The following is a 25,885-nucleotide window of genomic DNA, read 5'->3' as shown; positions in this document are numbered from 1 at the left end:
GTTGGTGAGTTTGATATTTACTTCGTCTCAGTTGAGTTAATTAACATTCGATGGTAGCAACTTTGTCATCAATGAAGAATGCAGATGGTTGTCAGTGAGCGTAATTTTTGGTGAGAGAGAATGAAGAAGAATAATGGATAGATGAAAAGTTTTAAGAACCTAAGACTAAAATGTCTTTTAGTAACAATCTCAAATACTAAAATGCTTAACAGGTAACAATTTGAAGGACTAAAATAAAATAAAAACATATATCATATCATACATGTCACTTAACATGACATATCAGGATTTTGTTATTGTTTATTAATGGTGTCTGAGTCTAAGGACTAAATTGTCCAATAAAAATAAAAGTTAAGGACTAACGTGACATTTTCTAAGGACTAAATTGTCCAATAAAAATAAAAGTTAAGGACTAACGTGACATTTTCTAAGGACTAAACTGTTTAACAAAGATAGAAGTTAAGAACTAATGTGAAAGAAGAACATAAACATTTGTAAACAAAAAGGCTATTATATGCTATCAATGTGAAAAGCTAAGACACTACTAGTTTGAATGTTCAAGTCTAGAAAAGGAAGAAAACTATGTTGTGTTTAATAAGGAAGAGGAGATGCTCCTTTGATCACTAGTTGGAAAATCAAACGAAATTGCATAATTATAGATTAATTCTAATGTGCACTCCTTGTTTTCCTCAAAATGTACCCTAAAATACAAATATATTACACGTCTATATTCGCTAAAAACATAGTTTAATCTTTCTTCCCCCTTTAAAGAGAAACTCTTGTGATATTTAGGAAGAACTCAGCCTTTTAAGCAAGATCTCTCAAAAATCCTTTTACTAAACCTTCATTTCAAGATAAGGAGAGCTCTATTTTTTACACACTGTAGGTCTAAAACTTACATATATACATATATAGAAAAGAGTGATCTTCTCACACTAGTGTAAGTTTAAAAATTTTTATACTCAATCTGAAAACAAGTAATGCATTAATCTTGATGAAAGATATTTTTTTGGTCCATTTGCATGCTTTTGGAATGCTGTTTGACAATGTCTCTGATTTAGAATATGATGGATATCTTGGCTTTTTTGCTACATGAACATATAAAATATGCAGGATACATATTCTCCTATTAATAGTGTTAGAGTCTAAGAATTAAATTGTTTAACAAAAAAAGGAATTAAGGATTAACGTGACATTTTTAAAATTTTAAAGACTAAAATATTTGACACTTCATATCTCTAAGAACCAAACTGAAGTTTTAATCAAATTTATACTGAATTTTGTCAATCTATAGGCATTGTTTTTCATAATGAACACCATAGCGAGTTTATATTATGAGAGGTAAGAGACATTAATAATAACCATTGGATCAAATAATTGGCAAGAGAGAAGAGAATTAATTGCCAAGAGAGAAAAAAAAGTAGTCATTAATAATGTCTCTCGTTTTTCATAATAACAAACTCTTTTTACTTGAAATGTTCCTTTTATATATATATATATATATAGAAAGAATAACTTAATCTCCATAACTTTATATGCTTACAAATCCTCCTAACTGCTAAATTAAGAACGTTTAAAATCATTTTAATGCTTTGAAAATAATAAATGCATGTACTTTGTCATTTAATACATACTTTATAGAATAGTGGGAAGATAATTAAAATTTATAAGTCTATATGCCAAAGTTCATTAAGAAGACTTCGCTGAGAGAGGTAAAATCCACTCTTCTAATTCCTTGGAGAGAAGAGGAGAGGGAGAAACAGTGGACTCATGGCATTAAGCAGCTCAAACGGGTTATGACAATTGACAAGTTCTCAACGGTAAAACGGGGAAGATTTTTGGCTGGTTCAACATATCCAAGTCATTTTTAATTTCGTAGTCTGAAAGAAGGGAAAGACAAAGGGGTGAATCCACTTCATGAGTCAAGGCGCAATAAGAATCATTTAGAGGCACTTATCTTGCACAACCTTTTAGTTTCTACAAATCGCAGCTACTTAGATTTAGAATGGATAATGAATCCCATATACTGCGCTTGCTTTAGGAAAGCTAGGCAACACATATTAACACCACTACAAATTGAAGAATTTTCCATTTAATTATTTGAACATTTGATGGCTATGTTGCAACTTGCAGAAGTTAACAAAAATTTGCTATAATATATCATGTCAATCATAGTAACTTACCTGATAATAAGCGACGGTAGATGGGAAATTTAGTTCCTACAGAATGTCAGAAACCAAAAGCCAAAATACAACAATTAACAATTCAAAGCTACAGAACCTTCTTCTACAGCATGAACCAATTTATATGATTAACTATAACAATTTAAAAGTCTACAAAACAACCTTACTTTCATGCTGTCGTATGTCAAAGGCTGTAAGATATTCCATGGCAGCCGATGCAGATACGTTCTAATGCTTTACGGTATAGCTTATTTGAAATAATTGATGGAGCATTAAACTCTTTCTTGCACAAAAACAACTGGCTAAGAATAAGAAAAGAATTACACCAAGTTCCTGTTTTTTTGTACATTAGACCTCTGAACATAACTTCATCTATGAGCAGATGTATGTGGCATAGGGTATGGCACAGGAGCCAAGTTCATTGGTGCCCCTGGAACTACTGTCCCGGGAACTGGGGCCCCGAGACCATATGCCATGTGTGCCGAGGTAGGAAGATTCACTGGAGTGCCAACTGCGGATACAAGTGGTCCTCCTATAGGTTGCCCAATGGTAGGAGCAGCATATATTCCCACACCTGGGGTAGCAGTTGGGGTTGGAGGGGATGGTTTGGTTGATTTTCCAGCAGAATTTGCTGCAGAACCATTTGTTTGACCAGTAATTGGTCCTTGAGGTGCTGAAATGTCACCATTGTTCACACTGGTTATATCGTGTATGCTGGATCGCCTTCTATCTTTATTCATTGAGTTCAAACGAATGAAGTATTTTTGGGCATGGCTTGCTACTTGTGTAGGGGTTCTTGTCACCACGAAGTTCCTCGATATACTTCTCCAGTCACCTTTTCCATACTTATCCAAGCCAAGAAGAAATAGCCTGTTCAACCAATTTGTAAATATTTTAAGAACAAGAATAATTTGATAAAAGAAACCTTAGCATATGAAAGCATGCCAGGATACCAAAAGGAAAAGCACCATCTAATGAATAACAGTAACCACAAAACTGTCAATCCACATGCAACCACAGATCCTCAGTTCTTAACTTCCAATAGAAACCTCTAGAATGATCATGGTTGTTGATGTATCTTGTAGATGAAAATTCAAGATGGCATTATTCTCTATACATGGATATAAGTAACACTTTCTGATTAACAATTATGACAGGTAATGATACCACTAGTTTCAGCTTTGCAGCATCTTTAATAGCTTTACAGTTAATATGTTACTAACAGTAGTATGATTAATATCACCCAGTCATATTAGCAAGGCTAAACATTAAACATGAAAGCCAGAAAAATCTCATAGGTACTGTTAATTAATTGATACAAATTGAATAGTTTTATTCATAGATTTACCATATATGGAATAGGTAAGAGTCGAACATTAGACTTGATGCAGAGGTAATTTTGTTCTTAGAAACATAAAAGACCCAGAACCAACCGAGTTTATTTATATCAGAAGTATGTCCACCTATACTATGGAATAATAATTTCTGTCAATCACTCCTTAAAAATACCTGTAATGCAAATAGTGAATATAAAAGAATAGAGTCCTTATGATTGAGAGCAAAGAGAAGTATTGACATTGGCCACTCACTGATTTCCTCATTGTGCAAAGTTAAATTAAAAATACAATGTTCTTGGCAGCTTATTCCCAATTTAGTTATCAAACATTTGTAGATGGAAGATTGCAGTTCATGGATGTAAGAGAACTGTGATCGCTCAAATAATTTGAAATGATATTGATTTCTAGGGACCAAGAGGAATCATGGTTCAACGGATTAGAATTTATCACTCTAAACTGATTAAAACGGGGGAGGGGGAAGGGAGAGAATCCCAGCATGAAACAACAGGAATTTATTGTAAACCTTTCTAAAGAATCTTGTGCAAAGCAATAGAACATAATGAAGTATTGATATAGATAATGCTCCAAGAACAGTAGTAGGAGCTTTATTGATTTAATATAAGGTGCCAGAAAAAGGTTATGGCCTTGACTGGGTAAATTTTTTGAGAAGTTTTTATAGCAGAAAAAATCAGTATAAAAAATCTTTCATAAGTTAGAAACAACCTATACTTTTCTATTTTTTTTAAAAGTTTTGAGAATCCCTCTCATTTAGCTTATCTAAAATTTGAAGAGATAAGTTGTTTTTAACTTAAGAAAGGATAAGTTCACCCAAATAGAGCCTATGTAGGAATAGACTACTCCTGAATAGAATAAAAAAGACTAAAAAGTCAATCATATATTTGAAAAAAAAATGGCAGCGCAAGAGTATGCTCATTGCGAGGAAAGAGTAACTATGGTTTTTTTTTTTTGTTTGGCAGAGAGGATGCACCCTTAATGGGAACTTACTATTTAGCATACATGAAATCTAACTAATCCCACTCCTTTTATAGCTGTTCTTACTTTCCAACAGCCCAAAGTTTCAAATGTTTAGATAGGACTCTGTGAAATCATATTTAACAGTTGCCAAGATGATCAAATACTAAAATGGCATATGGCTTTGCAAAACAAGTAAAATTTATATTGAAAGATCACTTAGGTAAATGCAACTCAAATGCACGTAAGGCTTCAAACATGCACCTAGGGCATGTTGAAAGATCTTAATTTTGAGGTCAAAGGAAATTCATTTTTTTTTGCTGGGTTTCTCTTGAAATTCAAAACAAATCACAACTTCACAAGGGCTCTAAAGGTGAAGTGAAGGATAAAAGAACCAAAAATTTAGTAATGGATATTATTGCACTACAAAACACAGGAGGACCATAATTGTGGTTAATCCAGAATATGGTGAACAAAGATTAGATGGAATAAAATACTAGTGAGGCTACTACATTACTATATGCAGATGTAGAACATAATCTTTGGGGCTCAACCAAAGCACGATTTCTGACCAACCTCAGCTGCATAACAAATGTTATCTTGGGTTGTTGAAGGGGCTATAAAGAATGCTCAATGCTGGGTTATGGCTGTGAATAGAAGGAAACGTATGTGGCAGTCTAGGACCACCAGTCACTAGTGTTTCAAGTTTCAACATTGTTAGCCATTGAATGTGATGATGTAAAATTTTAAAAAATATTAAATGTATATTAAAATGTAACGTAACAGTACCTCAACAAATGTAACGTAACAGTACTTTTTCTAATGAGTCATTAACCATAAACTGGGTAACAGGGATTTGGGATAAAAATATTTCCTTTATTGAAATAGAAAATAGTTGGATAAGGTCTAAATCATCACACCTAATTTTCAAGGGATACAGACTTCATATTATTTCCTTAATTGTATATATAATGGAATAAAGATATTTTTAACCTTGACAAAACAATAAACTGTCAAACGGAGCTACTCACCCTTTATAAATTCAAGTATTTTATAAACATAACTAACTTCAAAGTAATGATGAATAGAACCTCACTTTCTCACTCTACACTTCTCAATTTAGAGGAGCTAAATCCTTTTGAATAGAACTAATGATGTCTTTTGTGACATGTTCATAGGGTGGGGTAGAAATGTAACTTTTATGTGATGTTTATTGGGGAAAGAAATTTGGATACGGGCATTTAAAAAAGTATATGACTATGATTTTTTATTTTTTATTTTTTACGAATGAGTTTTTTTTTTTCCATTTGTAAACTGACCCCATCCCATTGACAATTTGATATAATTATTCATTAAGGAAAAATGATTAATTTCTCTTTGCAAAATTATGCTTTTATGTAAGATAAGTCATTCAGGAAAAAAAATCATTTTAATATATCTAAATAGTTTGTAACTAAAATTTTCAAGAATTTTCCATATTCCACATCACATAGTACCAGGGTCACATTAAACAGGCTTCACAGGTTTTGACTTTCACTTTAAAAATCAAACTGTGACAGACACAACTCCTGATGAAAGAAAAAGTTCATAACACAAGTCCCACTCACAAGTTGTGTCCATGATTTCAAAAATCATCTATCACCTTCTAACACACATTTGAAAATGAAGCAATTAATTAACTTGTGGAGACCCAAATTAGACCCATAATCAGAATTTTCACTATTCCATATATATAATATCTTTAACAAGTCCACAACTTAAGTCTACTGTAAATATGAATTAATTCTACTTTGGAATATGCACCACAAGGGTGCTTGTGACACACATGCATGAATAGCTTATCCATCCAATGGCCAATACATGCCAACTGTTTTTGTGCTATATATTTTTATTCAAACCAGTGACCGTATTAGCAACACTGCAGTATACTTGATTTTTATTATTCAATAAAATCCACAACTTCACAAAATTTATCTAACAATTAACTGTCCACCTAAACATTTCTTTTCACAGCATATTCTATCTGGTACACATCCCAAAACTATCATAAAAATATCACTTGAAAACGAGATGCTAATTACTCCAATGCAGCATTATAATTTGGTTGTTGACAAACGTGGCAACTTGTGCTTTTCTTCTTCTTTTATTCTTAAAGACACGTATATAGAAATTTGGTCCTTGAAAGTGTCAATTTACTAGCAAGTTTATGCAACCAAGTTATCAAGTTATAAACAATTTCATTCCTCGAAGGACTAATTTGTAAAGAAAATCTTTCAGAGACCAAAGCAATACAAGTTGTCACTTCTAAGCACCAAATTACATGTTGACTCAATAATGTGTTAAACCATCTCAGTTTTAAGATCCTATGCCCTCAAATACTTAAATTAATTAATCACCTGTTTATAGGACCAGTGGACCACAGCATTAATCTAGATCACAAATGTTAAGAAGAAACTACAACAATAGCATTTTAACTCCTCTTGGAAATCATGGAGCTTGACAAGAAAAGGGATAACAAGTAAGCTTCTTGTCACAATTTCCCCTTCCACAGTATGATTGAAACTGAAATTTCAAAACTAAAATACTGTGACAAAAACAATCCACTGATGTAACATAAAATTATGACTTATGTCAATTGAGGAGGAAAGTACGGTTTAGTAAATTATTCTTAAAAACAGTACCTGTAAAAATAACTGTCAAAAGAATTATGATTGATTGGAAATTAAACTGACAAAGATCAGAAGAAATAATTTCTTAAGGCATATTAGGATCTTCTGATTGTATGAGTATGCCATGATACTCAGATTGCTTTTGATACAAAGTCTACAGCCATATATAAGTTCCAACTACTTAAAAGCATATGGTTGAAGAAAAAAACTTGAGACAGAAACAAATTCAAACATTATAAAATTAAAAATAAGTACTCTGCCACACACTATTTACTATAGCCATACTAAAAAAACAAAAGTTTTCTGAATATTTAAGAAAAGATAAACTAACCTGTGTTCATCCTCTGTCCATGCAATACCCTTTCGTCGTTCCTGATCTGATTTTGATGCCTTAGTTCCATGGTTAGATTCACTGTTACCATTCCATTGATGGCCTCCCTTCTTGCCAGCTCCTTCATCACTAGCATGGCTTGTTGAGCCCTCTGAAGAAGAATTATATAACGGTAAAGGCACACAACCAGATTCAATCTGATTAACATCTTCAACCAAGAGCTCATAGTGGCGTTTAATCTCTTCCAACGTTTTCCCTGGTACATCAGCAGCGATCTTCTCCCATCGGTCAGAAGCATCCTCAGGATGAATTGCCAAGGCATTTTCAAATGCTTTATCCTGTTCTTTGCTCCATTCAGAGCTACTACCTACTTCATCCACAGTCATCTAGTCTTCTTTGAATCAACTATGAAGATTTGTAACAAGACCGAGAGGAAGATTTCTATGTAACAGTTCAACAATCTAGATCAAACCCACATCTGAAATGCCACAAACACTTATTTTATTTCATGGGAATTATGGATCTAGAATATTTCTTTGATGAGTACCTTAACATTAACTTTCATGCTATGCTAAATTATTGGAGTAGATATGTTGGACTACCCAGTCCAATCCAGTCCTGAACTCGAGCCCACTAAGGCAGAAAATGTCAGGAAGCAGAACAGAGTTCAATACCAAATAAATCCCAAAACACTCTGAGGTATGTAAAATTTCAAGGGTGACTTTGCTTCAGAGTTCAAAAGACTGGACTCTTGTGAATTGCATACCTATTGATGAATGAAAAGCAACGAAGTACAGTTAGGGCATGAGAAATATCTGACAATCATAAATACAAAGATGCAATACATGGCATTTTAAGGGAACTGAAAATTGGACATGATGTGAAGTTAGTCAATGAGATGGTAATTTAGGGCTTTGGATGTCTAATATACGAAAGAGACATTTCATAAACAAACAAAGTAGAAAAACCAGGAAAGACTGTAATATAATGGATAACAAGAGCATTCAAATTGCAATATCCCATACTTTGGGAAAAATAAAAAAATCTAAAATATCCATAGCCCTACTGATAACAACAGTTCTAACAGCACTGGACCACAAAAATTTATCTTTTCCACAATAACAAAACTCTGTAACTGTAGTAAATCTCACTTTTGCTAAACACAATCACCACCCTCATATTTGTTATTCTGGCAACATAGCAGACAGTAGCCCATCACTCAACGTTCAAAGGCTTCAACCATGAAGAAATAAACAAAGCATCAAGTCCAAGCTAGCACCATTAAGACTTCTAAGGTTGAAGTATCAGAAAAACAAAAAGGTTACAAGAATATTTGAATAATATAGTGATTATTAAATGATTTTAATGTCTTTTCTTCCGGCTTGTGTATCAATAAAACCATTCAAGAGTCAGCTAAAATGTCCAATCTCAACAGTTTGATCAAACACCTTAGTCAGAATCCCAGTTCAACATACCTCATGGTAAAATAAACTGTAGATTCCTTTCACTTGGTGCATGGCTATGCTATTTATCAGATCTAAAAATGATTAGCAAGTAATCCCCTGAAAAACATAGCAGGCCAAAGCTACAACCAGCACAGCCAAGTATCTGACACTCTTAACCAACCAGCATAAGTTTTTTTTCCTTTCACACCATTTAACACATTCAATTCACAGTCAAGTAAAAACCTAATTCTAACTGTGAAAGGCTTATTATTTTTGTATCGGTTATTTCTTCAAATTTTAGGTAAAAATAATCTTACATATTTCAAAACATTTCATTATGATTTTGAATTATTTTTAGCCTAATTGAAAGATTATAAAGTGAAATCAATAATTAGCCTAATAAAGGCAGATAGAGAGAATCAAGATATTAAGGAAAAAGAAAAGGTAAAATAAGAAAACAAAATCAGATTTAATAAAGAAAAACCAAACTGGGTAAGAATATATTAAGAGCAGAACTTAGAAATCATAAATGACATTGATGGTTATCCTTAGATACCACAAAGAAGTGCAAGATGGGTCACAATTGGTCCCATCCCAACAATAGCTTTACCACAAATAGGACAGCTGGGTTTGAAAAAGCCAGAACCCAAGTTGCAAATCACTGGAATCTGCAGGACGCATTAATATCTGACATATGATAAAACATGAAGAGAGAGAAAGAAAGATAAAATTGAGGAATAAACCAAAAGGAAAGTTAGAGAGAGAAAAAGATTGGATTTTTTTATACCCCTTTCGCTTTAACTTATTTTCCATATCCTAACAAATTGAAAAATAGAAAATGATATCAAGTAGCAGAAAATCAGGTAAGATAACATAGCAGCATACGAAGCAGAAAATGATTTAAAATTTATGGTTATGATTTACAGGAGTTAGTGAAAATAACGAAGTCATTACCTTTATCTTCCTCCTGCTGTGCTATAATCTTTTGGCTGCAAACTACCTTCAGTTCTGGGAGACTGTTGCACACAGAAAAGAGTCAAATAAAGCTGGGTGTATATATATATATGTACTGAACTGGATCAGTGACATGCTTCTCTCTCTCATGATCTGATTCTGATCCCCTTTTTTGGAGCTATTATTCAAAGGCAAATTCTTTTTATCTTATCACAACAGTAGATGCATACATTCCAAATAAACTAATAATAAACGGGTGATTGTTTAAGAAAATTAATCATGAATGATTGAATTTTATCTTTCTAATATGCTTATATTATATTATATGTAAAATGGGATAATAATTAATTAAAGATGTTACCTTTTTTGGCTGTTTAGGATAAAGTCCACGTTATACTCCCAATCTAGCCAACTTGCCACACCTTGTGGTGAATCAATCATTGCCTACCACATCAGCTTCAAGTCAAATTTTGCCGGCTAAAATGAAAGGACCAAGAGATTGCACATGGAATGGGACATTGAATAATTATGTCTATTTACATGCTTGTAAGGTTGTAATATTTTCATTGGGAAAACATTCTTGTAACCAACACCTTGTTCTTAAGGTATTTTTGTCATATTTTTATATTTACACTTGCTTCTTATTAGTGTGTACTTTCAATCTAATAAAAAAATTTAATTATAAATTTAATTTTTACGTGAAAAAAATATTACATTTCCATTTTATATAAAAAAAAATTTAAATCAGTTTTTACCCTTTAACTAAATTAAAATGACATAAAATTTAGTCTTTTTACTTAACTTTATTTTTTATTTTAATTCTTATCCTTGCTTTTTAATTTGCTCTAACTATATAAGAATTTTATATTTTAATCCCCACAGATATCATAACAGTTGTTGTTCCGGTCCTTATATTAAAATTGCACTAACATTATAACTTCGATAAATAGTTAAGATCAATTTGTAAAATTATTTTATCCATAAAAATCAAAACAAGGACTCTTTTATACAGGAAATAAAATTAAAAAAAAACAAGTCAAGTATAAGAACTAAAATTAGAATTTAATCTAAAAAGTAATAGGATTTTAAAATTAAATTAAAAATAAAGTATAATAAAATAAAATATTTTAGTCATTGAATTTTCTATTTTCTATTTAACTTAGTTTGTTATCTACTTAACATCTAAATTGACTTATATAATATGAGTTAGATGATGTGTCATTAACAGCATCATTTCCTTTATTTTTGTCAAATTCCTGTATCAAACCCTAACTTTAAATCTTATCATTTCATGTATAATTTAATAGTTGTTTGCCATTTAAGAGCAACAATATTGATATTGATGTGAACTATTGAAGAAAAAGTCACAAAAATTCAATAATAAATTTGAAATTTTTTGAAATAATAAAATTTTATATAACCTAAGTTATATGAGACAAATGTCACAAAGAACGAATTTCTTATAAGCTTGAGAAAGTTTTTAGAAGAATTTGAGAGAAAATAAATTTTTATTTCTTGAATTATATATATATATATATATATATATATATATATTTCAATTTAGAAAAGTGTTAACTTGCCTAATGTTTATAAATGACATATTAAAAATAATATACTTAATTACCCTAATTAATCATGTATTGATAAAAGAAAGGAAAAACATAAAATCTCACTAATTATTCTAATAACAACTAGTTACATTCAACATAATAACATAATTAAAATCAAATTAAGTTTGTCTATGTATGGATCATGCTTCTTTGGTGTTCTGGTCCAAGTCTTCTTCAATTATCTTTAGTCCAAATAGAATTAATAATATGGTTAGGTTCAAATTCTAGAAGAAAATTTTGCTTGTCCAAAGTTATATCGTTCGCTCGTTTCTTAAAACAAATTCATCCTAGAATCTTTATTTCCTATGTTAAAGAAAATTAAGTTAAATACATTAAAAGTGACATGGTTGTCATGCTTACCTAAAAGATATATTTTTGTAAGCATTGTCATTGATCTTGTTAAAGACTTGAAAAGATCTATCTCCTCTTGGTTACAATTTTAATTTCCTTTGTCCTTAAAATATTTCCTTCCTTTGTATACCTAAAATGAACTTAAACTTAATCACTAGGTTGGAAAGTAACATTTGTGAGAAGAAGATCTCATTTATTATGGTAAAAGGGTTTTGCTGAAGACAAGAATCTATCTATCAAAGGTTTAATTCAAGTTTATGTTATAAACATTTTACTTTGCATATTATAGTTAATTTGTATGCATGATAATCTTGAAAGAATTTTTAATTTAAGTGCTCTCATGGTTAAAATTTAAAAAGTTAAAATATTTATTACTCAATTAAAAATCAAGGTTTACATATTCAATTAGCTCATTTTCATTTGACAAACTATCTTAGTAATTGATTACTAGATTGGGTAATTGATTAGCAATCTATTTTCCTGATTTAAAAATTAAAATTTTCAATACAAAATCATTCAGTAGTCGATTACCAAGAGTAGTAATCGATTATCAAATAGGTTTGTTTGTGAAAAATTCATTTCCTTTGGTATAGAACAACTCATTAATTGATTTCCAGAATCAGTAATTGAATACCATTCAAGTCTATTTGGTAATAATTCAATGGTTTGTCAAACAAAACCATCCAGTACTCGATTACCAAGAGCAGCAATCGCTTCTTGAATAGTTAACTTCTGTTGAAACTAAAAATCAATTAATTCTATTATATAAATGAGTTGCAAAATTTATTAAAAGACAAAGAAAAAAAATTAAGCACATTCAATCACTCCAACTAATTTGTTTTCATGAAAGCATTTTGATCATCCAAGCTCATGTTCTAAATTCATTTTCTTATAAAGGAGTTTGAGTTCTTCTGTTGTTTTCTTTTCTTGTTATTGTTACTTGTTGAGAGTGTTGATTATTGCTGGTAAGGGATCTCACAAGGTTTGTAAAGCAAGAAAGGTATTCTTGCTTATTGGAAGTCTTCAAGTGAGGTATCTTGAAGCAATTGTTGTATCAAACTCATTGATTATAGTGAAGAAACTCTCAAAGGTGTTTTGAAGACTAGATGTAGCTCTCACGTGGTGAGAGTGAATCAGTGTAAATCTCTTGGGTAATCATATTTAATCCTAACTCTTTTAAATTTATGTTCTGCATTATCAATAGTTTTTTGTTTAAATGATTTTACTGCACAACTATGTTTTTGTTTAAAGATTTGTATCACATCTCATATTAATTCATCAGCTTCATAATTATTGTATTACATTTCTTCTATTAACTATTGTAGTTAGGAAAATTGATTGGTGTTCACTTTTACAATCTAAAGAATTGTTAGAACCTAATTTATCCCATCTTAAGTTTAGAAGCCATAGAAACTATCAACATTCTTCCTTTCTTTATTTGCCTTTAATGCATCTTTGTATTGGAATTCTCAATTTGCTATTTTACTATTTCATGTAACTTTTCCACAATTTTAATTTTCTCCTTTCCACCTAAATTATTTTATTACATGCATAGGTAATTCCATTAAATTCAAAAGTGTAAGATGATTAAAACGATAAACTATTTTAAATAAAGTTTCCTATAATTGTATGAACAAAACGATTATGTGCAAACTATAAATTGCAAGAATTCTTCCCATAACTTTTCATCTTTAGAGATGATAGCACATATAGTTCTAACAACTTCTCTTCACAACTTTACTTTTTGGAATTTCATGTAGTCTAACAAATTTTTTGAAAAATAAATTAGCTATTGACAATAACACCATGAATTTTTTTCATGCAATAAAATATGTAATTTTAAAAAATTAGTCTACAATTATTAAGAATCTTTTCATCGCTTAGACATAGGCTTCTCAAAACAAAATTCATGGATAAATCTACCCAAGGTTCAGTAGGTATTGGTAAAGTAGTGTATAGACTATGTGACCTAAGTTTGAATTTTATTTTCTTACATTGAACACATTTAGTGCAAATTCTTTCTACATCTACAACAAATTCCTTTTACATCTATTTTCATCTTAGGCCAAAAGAAATGTTCATGCAAAATATACAGAATTTTTTTAACATCAAATTGTCTCGTTAATCCACCTTCATATACAGTTCTCAAAATTAATTGTTGCATTGAACAAGATAGAATGAAAATCTTACTTTCCCTAAATAGAAAATCATCAACTTTATATAACTTTTCAAATCATTTTTTTCACATACAATATACACAATGGGTCTTTTCTCTCTTGGCATTCTTATATTGGAGACACTGAACATTTATAGAGGGGGGAGAAAAAAGGCCGACACATCTGGAGAATGGGAATTGTAAGAAATAGACCAGCTGAAAGTCTTGCTCTGGGATTGAAAGGGGCAATCATATGATCTTGGTCAAGTACAGTCATTATTTTCTTTTCTTTATGTTGATTATTATTTTCTACCATTGTACCTCCAAACTTTTTCCTATTTCTCTTATTGCTCGGGCTCATGAAAATCACATACGCACGCTTACCTTTCATTCATTATTGTCATCTTCATATAGGTTAGTCAGTGGGATTGAGGAAATTAGATAATAGGCCAATGAAGCTATTCACAAATTTGAGAAAGGAATAATTAAGCCCATGCAGTGGATCTAAGTTTCAAATTGGTTTGCTTTAATCTATTAATATTGTTAGTAACAATGCATAAAATCTACGTCATTTGTTCTCTATATTGTAACTTTTAAGTAACTTTTAGTAGTTTGTATGAATTTAACTTACAAATTAAATCAACTTGATAATAAACTCAATATGCTATACTAGATCGTGGAAAAATTTAAAATTTATGAATTTATAATTTGGTTTAAAATTTATTGGTACAAAATTTGAAATTTTAGGAGATAGACTAAAGTTTTATTACGACAGATTTCGCACCGTTGTAAGCTCATGTTTTAATTGATAGCAGCAAAAGAAATTACTATCATCTTATTTTCTATTTTTTTTATTTTTATTTTTGCAAAATATTATTTCTTTATCATTCGCACGTTGAAAAATCAAATGCCTAAATTTTTTTCTCATGATAAAATAAATAAACAAATTTTATTTTAAGAATTATAAACTTCTAATGTTTCATGCAAAATAAAATAAAGAAATCAATTTTTATGATTCGTCATAAGTTATGTAATGATTTACAATATAGATGTATAGAATACTCTATCATTTGCATGTTATAAATTATAAGGGTATCAGTTTAGCTACACTATCTAGTACCATCTGCATGTGAATTATCTTGAATTTCAAATAAAATTAACAATTGTTATGTATAGATTATTCTATCATTCACAAATTGTACAAACATAAAACTAAATTGTTCATCCTACTTTAGAAAAAATAAAATAAAATCAAAATATTTTTATCAAATCATTTTAACACTCTCGAATAGTTTATTCTTATTTTAATCTACCTTTCAAAAAATTACTTCTTTCCTTACAACCTTTCAACAAGGTTTTTATTTTCAATTGTAAACCTTTCAAAAAGAATTTACTATTTACAACTACATAGCTCTAATTTCTTTAGAGCATACACAGGAGCAGGTATTAAAACCTGTGGGTTCCAATTATTTTAAAACTTATTTTTCTTATTATAAAATAATAATAAAATAAAACATCAAAATTAGGAATGAGATAGAAACTTTAATTTTTACACAATTTAGAGTAACAATTTTTAGGACGTCATGGGGTGCTAATATCTTCCCTACGCATAATTAGACTCTTAAACTTGGATTTAGTTAACAAACCATTCTTTTTCAAAATTTTACAGAGTTCTTTAAAAATCTCGATAGTAACTCCTTTGATCTCTTTCCTCTCTCCCATTTTCAATTTTGTCATTTTTTTTCCTTATCATTATCATGTCCTTGGTTACGACGAATATCTTTAGTTAATTATTATCCCATTTAAAGTTGACCTATTAAATTTTTCATTGAAATAATAAGCAATTGAACCCTAATCTTGCATAAGAACAATTTTGATACCTATACCTCAAGCATCACACTCAATTTTAAATATTTTAACAAAGCTAAGCATGATAATAAATATGTTGTACATAACTTATTCTTGAGCTCATTAAAAGAAAACTCTTACTTATTTTCTCATTTAAAACAATCATTCTATTTACAATTTTAGTAAGAATATTACAATTATGCTAAAGTTTTGTATAAATCTTCTATAAAAGTTTGTTAAGTCATATAAAATTCTTACCTTGACGATAATTTTAGCTTTAGGTCAATCTCTAATTACTTTAAGATTTTAACTTCTTTTTCACTCATCTCAATACTTTATGAACTAACATTATAACTTATAAAAACTATTTTATTTTTTCATGCAAAAATCATATTTCTTTAGATTTGCATAGATTTTTTCTTGTTTTAAAATTTTAAACAAGTTTTTTAAATGCTCTTAATATACTTATTCAAACTTTTATTATAAATTAAAACATTATCAAAGTAAATAGCAACAAACTTACCTATAAATGCATGTAATACATAATTTATTAATTTCATGAAAGTACTGTGGATTTGTTAGTCTAAATGGCCTAACCAGTCATTAATACAATCCATGTTTTGTTTTAAAAGTAATTTTTCAACTATCTTCATCTTTCATTTTTATTTGGTTATGACCACCGTTTAAATTAATTTTTGATAAAACAAACTTATTGTCGCAACTGGGCGGTTGCAATGGTATGGCATAAAAACGTATTTAAGAAAAATATCTTTCAAGAATAAAAATATTTTTCTAAAAATATCAGAGGAGTCACCATCAAAGTTTATTTTAAGAAAATCTTGGAAAAACTTTCAAAATAATATGATCTTTGAAATAAAAAATGAGTTCGGGAGTCATTTATGTACAGGGAAGGTATTAGCACCCTATAACGTCCGTTTAAAATAGTTACCTTAAATTAATTGTGCAAATTCATCTTAATTTTAAAAAATATTTATTTAACCCCTAAACAATTATTATTATTATTATTATTATTATTATTATCATTATTATTTATTTTAAATAAAGATAAATTATTTATTAAAATGTTAATAAATACTTTAAAAAATTATTTTGACTTGACGGGTCTGGTTCTGCTCTTACGTATCCTTGGGTACAATGGGAAACTCAAAGTCACGTAGTTCCATTTAAAAATTACGAAATTGGTTGATTAAAATTAACTTTAGTAAAAGAAAATTTATTTTAGAATTAAGATTATTTTTGTAAAATTATAATGTTTAGGATACAAGATAACGCGGTTATATATGTATCCTATGAGAAACAATACAGAAAGTGAAAGAAGATCACACAACTATATTACAAATAATTAAAAAATATTTTATTCGTAAACGAAGTATTTGAGTTTTAATTTTAATTATAATTAATGTTAAAAGAGAATTTAAGATAGCATAAACTATACATTAATCTCTTGTAATTTTTGAACAATCGAAGACAATATAAATCACACATTGATGTTGCAAAAATTTATATAATACAATAAAAATAGAGAAATAATTGACTATTTAATTTATCAAAATTAAAAATTTGATTCAAGAAATTTTAAACTATAAAATTAATTTCATTTTAATAAAAAATAAATTTATTTGAAATGATTAAAAAAGATACTCATTTAATAAAAAGATTAAAATTTTATTTGATAGATTTATATATATAAAACGTAAGGTAACGTTGATACACATAGATTTTTGACAATTTATAGCGCATAAAGGTAGAGTCGCTATACATTAGTATTATAAATTATTATGTTAATTAATTGATCAGTAAATTAATGATTTTAAGAAATATATTTTGATTAATTTATTAAGATAATTGTTTAATTAATTAAAGTCAATATATAATAAATTTATATTATGTAAAGCCAAGGTAACGTAAGTACACTTAGACTTTGTCAATTTATAATACATGGCGATAGAAAAGTTATACGTTAGTATTATAAATTGATATAATTATATTATTATTTATTCATTGATTATATATATAAAAAATTTATAATATATAAAAAAATCATAAATATAAAATTAAGTTATCATCTATATTCTACAAATATACAAAAATAAATAAATAAATAAATAACAATTTCAAAGGGTAAATAATTAACATAATAATTAAAATATAAACAATGAGATAATATAAAAAATTAGAAAAATTTTATTGTTAATGTTAGAATAAAATAAAATTAATAACATTAATTTTAAAAGAATAGTAAAAATAAAATAAAATAAATGAATAAAGCATATAATTTAAGATAAACTAATTAAAATATAATATGAGATATGAATAATAAAAATAATAAAGTTTATTTTTTAAAAAATAGCCTAAGAAAAAAAGCAAAAAAAAGAAAAACTAAAAAGAAAGAAAAAAAAAGAAACGTAAAATCAAATATCATAACCGATAAGGAAGAGAAAATAAAACATTTAAGATAAAAAGAATATTAAAAAAAGAAAATAAATTAAAAGAAATATTGCAGAGAAGCAACGTAACTAAGTAGAAAGAAACAAAATATTTCAGACTAAAAAAAATTAAAAGAATAAAGAAAAAGAAAAAAAAAAGAAATTGACTTACAGCACTACAGGATAGTAGCGTGCTGTGCTTCCCTGCTCTACAGTTAAAAGTATCATATTATATTAAAAAAAATTATGGCATTGAAAGTTAAAAACGTTGTTCAGACTTTCACATTGCACTTTCGATATTTTGCTTCTATTTCTCATTTACCCAATTCTTTCTAGAACATTTTATTTTCGTCGTCTTTTGTCTTGCAGAGGTATTTGATGATGGACAAAGTAATAATGCAAAGAGAAATACCTGAGATCGGTAAATGAGTTTTTTTGCTTCGTTTTGCATATTTTTGATATTTTCTTTTTCTTTTCTCTTCGAAAAATCTTCTTCCTCAAATCTTTCTTCAAATTTTTTCTATTTGTTATTTTTTTTATCTCTTCACAATCCCTCTCTCTTTTTTTTTTTAAAAAAATTTCTGCTCTTTCAATTTTTTTTTCCGAAAGCTCCCCTTTTTCTCTTCTTCTTAAATTTTTGGCTTTCTTTCTCCGAAAAAAAAAAAGAAAACCCCCTTTTATGGTTCCTTTCTCTTTTTATTGTTAGAGTTTTCATAAAATGTCAAAAATAAAGTTTAATTATTTGTAATATTTCATTTTTCTTTTGAGAATTAATTCTAAATTTTTTCTATTTTATTAAAAAATTTATTTTTTTCTTAAAATTCTTTGTTTCTATTACCCTTTTTTAATATTAAAATTCAATTTTTTTTAAATCAAAAATTTTTAAATCAAAATTTTGGTGTTCACACCTATCAAGCATGTAGTATAGCCTAAAAGTGAGATGTTTATATTTTATCACAATTTTATTGATAGCTTTACCATTAGTACAAATTCTCTAAAAATTATCATTTTTTGTGCAAAGACTAGTATTGCACAAAGATTCATGTTTTCTCTCATCAAACTATTTTCAAACATTTCATCAAATTATCATTAAATTTATTGTCTCCTTTGAGTTAGTCCTATATAGGTTGGTTTATTGGGAATAAAAGCTCTAAGTATAAAATCTATTTATGCTTAATCCCATCAAATTGGTGGTAATTCGATAGTCATCTCTTTTGAGAAAACATCATATTGCTACAACAATAAAACACATACACTAGATAAAATTATCAAATTTATTAGTAAAAAAACTGACTTATTTGTATCACCATAAAAAGATTGATATATATTTTATTTTTTTTACAAAAGCACTCTTTCTCTTATTTCATTTTTTTATAAAAACACTACTTTTGTTTTTATCTTTTTGAAACATACCGTCTCAATTTTAAAAAAAAAGAAGAGGTACTTATATAAATTAAAAAAGATAGAGTACACTTTCCTTATTCTTTTCTTTGCGTTGCAAACACTCCTTTTCTTTAATCAATTGTCCATATGTTTTTGATGAATTTTTTAAGTTAAGAATAGTGCTTTAAGGAGAAAAGAGTGTCACTCATTACAAAGAAAATTTTTATTTGGGTTCCTAAGGTATGCTCACAACTCAAATAGATAAGAACGTTGAGTCTTTGTAAGTTCTAATTCTTAAACAATGTGTCTTTTAGAGTTCTGAGTATAAATTTAAAGATTTTACTATTGAAGTTAATTCTACATTTTTGTTAAATTTCATTAATATTCTGATTTATAGACTTGCACTTTTCTCACGGTTCTGAAGTAGTCCTAGAAAGCGACTTAATTAGTTTCCACTTAATGACATATCTTTATAATTATCATTTCTATTATTTATCAAGTATTATTGCCTAAAATTATTTGTTTGAAAAAATAAATCTTAAATTTATTTTTTGATTATATGAAGGCTTAATGCAATATACATGTTGTTTAATTATATGAATTTATTTGAAAAGTGTGAAAGGAATAATTATTTTAATTTTATTTGATGATATTTAATTATGAGACATGCCTTGAGAGTTTTATTATTAAAACAAATTTGATTTGTGTACAAGAATAACTTTCTACAACATAAATACTTTTTGGAGATGAGTATAAATTTCGAGAGGAGGTGAACCTAGTTGCATTTTGAAAGGAGAAGACTACCTGTTAGATGAAGATGCTAGTGCACATAGAGAACTATTAATGAAGTAGAGATGTTACCATTGAGATTAATTACTATATAATCTATGCAAGGAGAGCATTTCATTATGTGAACTTTTAATCATGACCAAATTTTTGAAAGATTATGCGTTTTATTTGAATCATTTTGTTTGTAAAATGATAAGTCTTAAAGTAAGTTCTTTGATTGCAAACTACTTGTGTGTTATTTACTTCTCGTTCTTATTCATTGTGGTTATTATGTCTTCATCGAGTCTATGTCACTCACACCCTATTTATTTACTACCAATACATCACGCAAAATGTCATCAACATATTTACCAAATGAAAAAGTGATCATTACTTATTTATGCACATTTGTTTCACGATAATCATTCAACCAATGTAACATATATGCTTTAGGATATTTTTCTTATTATTAATTTTGATTTTTCAAATACAATGGTTCAAACAACATTATATAATAACCTCCATAGTACACACTTTATTTTGGACATCATTCCTTTAACTTGACTTGAGTGCTTAAAGTCCTTCTCACCCTAAGAGTTCCTCTTTCTATATTATACTCTACATCTCAAGCGTCTACATCTTCCTTACAATTTTTATTGTTAGTATTAATCTTCTCACTTGCTTTCAAAGTCAACCTTATTGTTTGCTTGTTGTGATACTATATGACTTGCTCTTTATCACTTAATATTGCTACTATTTAAATGTTTAGATTGAAGTTTACCTTTTGATTTGGAAGATGGTCTGGACTTTGCTTTTATATTAACATTGTCTTCTTTCTTCCAGCTTTATCTCTAAGAGAAGTTTAAATTAAATTGTATCCTTACTACTCCATTCAACTTTAGTTGCATCTGCACCTCAACAGTCATGTGCACCCTGTCTTTCATCTTCACATAGTGTTGCAGCTTTATCACATTTGTAATTTTTTTTTTTTTGCCTAATCCATTTAGAAATCTAGTCATTGTATTTATACTGTCATCCTCTATCTTTGCTTTGATCATAATTACTTTCATTTATTTGTCGTAGTCTTTCCATACCTTTGGAACCATGTTTCAAACTTTAGTTTTTGATATAGGTCTCTATAATAGTACCCTTATACAAATCTCTTTCTAACGAGTGATTTAAATTCATCCTAAATCTTTGTTGGTCTTTCTTGGTTCCTCCTCAAGTCATCCGTTAATCTCACCAAATAATAACATAATTAGTAAATTCAATAATTATTAACCTAACCTTGTTTTCTGTAGTGTAATTGCGACAATAAAAAAACTCAATTTCCTTCTCCCATTCTAGGTACTCTTCGAGGTCATTTCATCATTGAAATTGTGTAATTAGTCTTAATATGGGTAAGGTTTTCATTAATTTTTTCTTTGTTACAAGTAGTTCTCCTATGATTTCTTTTTTAGTTCTAAAATTTTATCTTAAATGTTTATAACCTTCATCTCATTCTCCTTCACTTGAAAATCCAATATCACCTTTACTCTCATTTATTGCTCTTCTTTTATCTTTACACTCTTGAATTTTCTCTTCCTCACGACCTTCAAATTTTCTCTTGTTGTCTATCCATTTGTCTTGCATATCTTCAAGCACTATATTCAACCTCTCAAATTGTTGTTATATCACTTTCAAGAACATATGGTTAGATTCCTACCCTTAATTTGTGATGCTAAAACCTTCATACAAAAATGTTAATTAAAAATTGAAAGGGCCTCATAATAATTTCTTATGTCTATACCTTCAAGTAATTATCATAGTCACTCATGTTTCATACTTATATCATAACCACGTAAGGCAAAACATTGGTCAATGGTCTGAGCCTCCTTGTAACAATGGTCATACTTAAAGCGGGAATGATGTTTTCCTGGTTTGCAAGAATGAGCACAATCACTAATTTGTGAGACTAAGGTAGAGAAATCTGAAAAAGTAGAATAGGAGATGCATCCATTGAAGTAGATGAGATTTTAGCTAGTATCAATAGTATGGTGGACCACATAGAATCCTTAGTAGGTACAGTAGGCAACCCCAAAATTTGATCATGAATAACAAAATACTCTATAGGCAAACTATACAAAGCAAATAACATAAAATTTGTTGACAATTTTCATGGTCCTTACTTATTGAGGTAGAAAGGGGTAAGACTTCATTCAAGTTGTGGAGAATGTTGGTCACTCAACCAAAATTAATAGTCATAGAACCATCAAATCATTGAAGAACAAAAACATCGATGAGATTTTGATAAATCCCGTAAAGGTGTTAAGTGCCATTGGTATACAAGTCTTTAGTTTCTGTCCAAATAGACTCACACATCTCATGAAGGTGAAAAATTTATATCAAAGAAGGACAAATGATGGATTTAATAATATTATAAAGTTGAGCATTAATTTTACTCGATTTAGGTTATTTAATAGCATCCACACAATCCTCCTTAGTAGTGAGATTATTAAGATAACATTGATCTTTGAGCAAAAATTTCATGTCAAAAACCTACGTGTTGGCGATAATGTGGCTAGGAGGGAGAAACTCAAAGAGGAAAGAGTGCACGGAAGGGCATATGAGACAATTGGTTGGCGCAAAACTTCAAGGATAGATTGAATTGAGCAAGATGAACCAGATCCAATGGTTGTTGCTAGAAAAAAAGAAATATATGTCAGAAAAGTCGCTACAATAGTACAAGTGATGATTAGATGTCCATATAGCCAAAAACTTAATACAAAGAAAAACTTTTGGAAAAATATTTTATACTAATTTAATTTGCTATTATTTATTGCAGTTTAGCATGAAAAAATCAACAATAAATTAAAGAAACATTTTAGTTACATTTGGAGAAAATTTGATAGAAAAGAAGGCCACGCATAGTAAGATGGCACGACCTTACTTAACAAGCAGCTTGAGAGTGCTTTGTGATAATGCATGATTATACTGGAGGCTAGCATGACCATGCTTCTTCCATGATGTAACTTATTTGGAGATTTTCAGGAGAAATGTAAAAGAGAATTTTAACATTGAATTTGACAATAGAAAATCATATCATTCTCTATTGATAAATCATATTTTGGTTAGAGATAAAACATATCTTTTGGAAGATAAATTATTATTTTTCTTGAATTTTACACTTAATATAAAAGGCCACACACACTCGATACAAGGACACTTTTTGAAGTCTAAGTAAGTGATTGGGAGTGCTTTTTGAGAACAATAATTCTTTTCATCTCTTTTTCCTTGGAATTCCTTTAGTTTACATTACTTTTTGAATGAATATAAATTTCTTTGTAATTGTTTTCCCTTCTTATTTCATTCTGAGTAGTTAAATCCATTATTAGGCTATGGTGGATCATTTGTACAATTGTGTTTTCCTTTTTATATTGGTTTTACTCTTATGTGTTTATATCTATATGTTTAGAATTGATTACTTTTTATATTGGTTTTGCTCTAGTGTTTATATCTATATTTCTTTAGACAATTGTACTACATGTAGTTAATGGAACTATAAGATAAAATGAGACAAAAAAATTAAGTAAATCAAACTTAGTTTTTCTCTTTCAATCAGTTATTAAATTAACAAATTCATAAACTCTTTATATTATCATTTCTTTTTGCCTTGCATGATCATTAGAGCTAATAATTTAGGTAAAATAATGCTAACATTGCATGATCATTAGGTTTTAATAGTTTTAGTATGAGTGGTTAGCTGTAATGGGTTCTGTCAATTCAATTCCTACCAGCAGAGTATAAAGTCATAAAAAGCATATAAAAGAAGATTTCCTCTAGTTAATTTATATTCAATGGTAATGATCAGCCCTGCAATGAGGAATTACACCAGAAAAGTAAGGAAGTGCAGTACAGAATTTAGGAAATCACAAATAAAAGAAGGAAAGACAAACAAAAAGAGAGAGCAAAGAGGTTCACCCAAAATCTACCTACCCCCTCAAACTCTTTGCCCACTACATATATTATTATTAATTATCCCTAAACCATAAGGGAACCCGAGTTACACGTTTGCTATACTTAACTGCATTATTCTGCCCACTATCCTCCACCATAACATTACCCTCCCCTTTAAGCTGGACCTTGTCCATAAGGTCAACTAGAGCAGTCAACGGCAACGGAATGATATTAGGAGTAGGATCACCACGACAAGGCTTCAACAACGAGATATGGAAGACAGGGTGGATTTTGGCATAAGAAGGGAGCTCGAGATGATAAGCAACAGTACCAATACGAGATAAGACTTTAAAGGGACCAAAATAACGCATCCCCAATTTTTGTTGGTGTTGTAAACGAACCGAATGTTGACGATACAATTGGAGCTTGACAAAGACAAAATTACCCACATTAAATTGAAGTTCAGTACGGTGGCGATTAGTGTAAAGTTTCATACAATTTTGTGCTTTGAGAAGGTTGCCTTTGAGTTCTGAAAGTAACAAATCACGCTGCTGGAGTTGAGTTTGAATATCTGGAGGAGTACCATCATGAACAAACAAGGGGACGATGCTGGGAGGGTCGCGACCGTACAGTACTTTGAAAGGTGTCATACCATTTATGGGGGTAATCTGAGACAAAACAACACAAATACATCTCAAGGCATTTGTTCACAGATTCTGATTGACCATCCGTCTGTGGATGGTATGCAGAGCTCATTTTAAGGGATGTACCTTGAAGCTTAAAGAGGTGTTGCCAAAAAGAGCTAGTGAACACCTTGTCCCTATCGGATATAATGGAGCTTGGAAAGCCATGTAATTTGACCATAATAGATAGAAAAACAACAGCCACCTGAACCGCAGTAAAATTAGAATGCAAAGGGGCAAAGTGAGCATATTTGGATAAACGATCGACCACCACAAAGATAACAGTGTAACCCTAAGATGCGGGCAACCCGGTGATAAAATCCATTGCAATATCTTCCCAAACTTGGGACGAAACAGGTAAAAGACTAAGCAATCCAGCTGGAGAGGTTTGAACATGTTTTGCGTGCTGGCATACTTGACAAGTTCGCACAAAGTCTCGAATGTCAGAATGCATTTGATCCCAATAGAAGTGATCAGGAACACTAGAAAAAGTACGTAAGAACTCAGCATGGCCACCCAATCTCGATGAATGGAATTCCTGTAAAATGAGGTGGACAAGCGAACGGTCTGCAGATGGAATGAAGATGCGGTTCTTGTAAAATAGCAAACCATCCCGCATAGAGTATTGCGAAAATGCCAAAGGATCCGACAAAAATTTTGAAATCAGTTGCTGCAAATTAGATGATAGAGCAAGAGCGGCATGAATGTTATCAAGGGGTGATGATCGCGGGAGGGACAATGCCATCAAGAAAGAACGAGATAAAGCATCAGCGGTTGCATTTATGGGTCCGGGTTTGTATTCAATAGAATAAG

General features: G+C 29.5%; 2 protein-coding genes across 8 annotated transcripts; both read right to left on the bottom strand.

The window, feature by feature from the left end:
• Window positions 1–2,064: 2,064 nt before the first annotated feature.
• On the bottom strand, window positions 2,065–10,214 carry LOC113857879 (transcription factor SRM1-like). Of its 7 annotated transcripts, none has more exons than XM_027490141.1 (5): window positions 9,892–10,176; window positions 8,644–9,753; window positions 8,040–8,258; window positions 7,493–7,970; window positions 2,234–3,053 (listed from the first exon to the last, which is right to left on the bottom strand). In XM_027490141.1, exons 4-5 carry the CDS (start codon window positions 7,876–7,878, stop codon window positions 2,552–2,554), a joined length of 888 nt encoding a protein of 295 aa, XP_027345942.1. In that variant the 5' UTR covers window positions 7,879–7,970; window positions 8,040–8,258; window positions 8,644–9,753; window positions 9,892–10,176; the 3' UTR covers window positions 2,234–2,551. The 7 variants fall into 7 exon arrangements, with proteins under 7 accessions (XP_027345935.1, XP_027345938.1, XP_027345942.1 ...); XM_027490135.1 differs by having other exon boundaries at window positions 2,291–3,053; window positions 7,493–8,258; window positions 9,548–9,624; window positions 9,725–9,753; window positions 9,892–10,126; XM_027490138.1 differs by having other exon boundaries at window positions 2,291–3,053; window positions 7,493–8,258; window positions 9,725–9,753.
• Window positions 10,215–24,463: 14,249 nt separating this feature from the next.
• Window positions 24,464–25,817, bottom strand: LOC113859609. Its single transcript, XM_027492337.1, has 3 exons — window positions 25,488–25,817; window positions 25,203–25,364; window positions 24,464–25,057 (listed from the first exon to the last, which is right to left on the bottom strand). The coding sequence occupies exons 1-3, from the start codon at window positions 25,815–25,817 to the stop codon at window positions 24,464–24,466; spliced, it is 1,086 nt and encodes a 361-aa protein (XP_027348138.1).
• Between the last annotated feature and the right edge of the window lie 68 nt (window positions 25,818–25,885).

This window comes from Abrus precatorius, unplaced genomic scaffold, assembly GCF_003935025.1.
Source record: "Abrus precatorius isolate BTA unplaced genomic scaffold, Abrus_2018 Scaffold2, whole genome shotgun sequence".
In the NCBI taxonomy this organism is placed as follows: domain Eukaryota; kingdom Viridiplantae; phylum Streptophyta; class Magnoliopsida; order Fabales; family Fabaceae; genus Abrus; species Abrus precatorius.
The sequence above is the reverse complement of the archived record's forward strand: the minus strand, read 5'-3'. Positions and strand labels throughout refer to the sequence as shown.

What these genes read in the sequence shown, in the direction of transcription:
- LOC113857879 (XM_027490134.1), bottom strand. Translation starts at nt 7,878, where the DNA reads ATGACTGTGGATGAAGTAGGTAGTAGCTCTGAATGGAGCAAAGAACAG. An exon ending in TGGACAGAGGATGAACACAG is followed by an intron (nt 3,054 to 7,492) that starts GTTAGTTTATCT and finishes TTGGTTGAACAG; the next exon opens with GCTATTTCTTCTTGGCTTGG.
- LOC113859609 (XM_027492337.1), bottom strand. Translation starts at nt 25,817, where the DNA reads ATGGCATTGTCCCTCCCGCGATCATCACCCCTTGATAACATTCATGCC. An exon ending in ACTTTGTGCGAACTTGTCAA is followed by an intron (nt 25,365 to 25,487) that starts GTATGCCAGCAC and finishes CCCGCATCTTAG; the next exon opens with GGTTACACTGTTATCTTTGT. An exon ending in TTATATCCGATAGGGACAAG is followed by an intron (nt 25,058 to 25,202) that starts GTGTTCACTAGC and finishes GTTTTGTCTCAG; the next exon opens with ATTACCCCCATAAATGGTAT.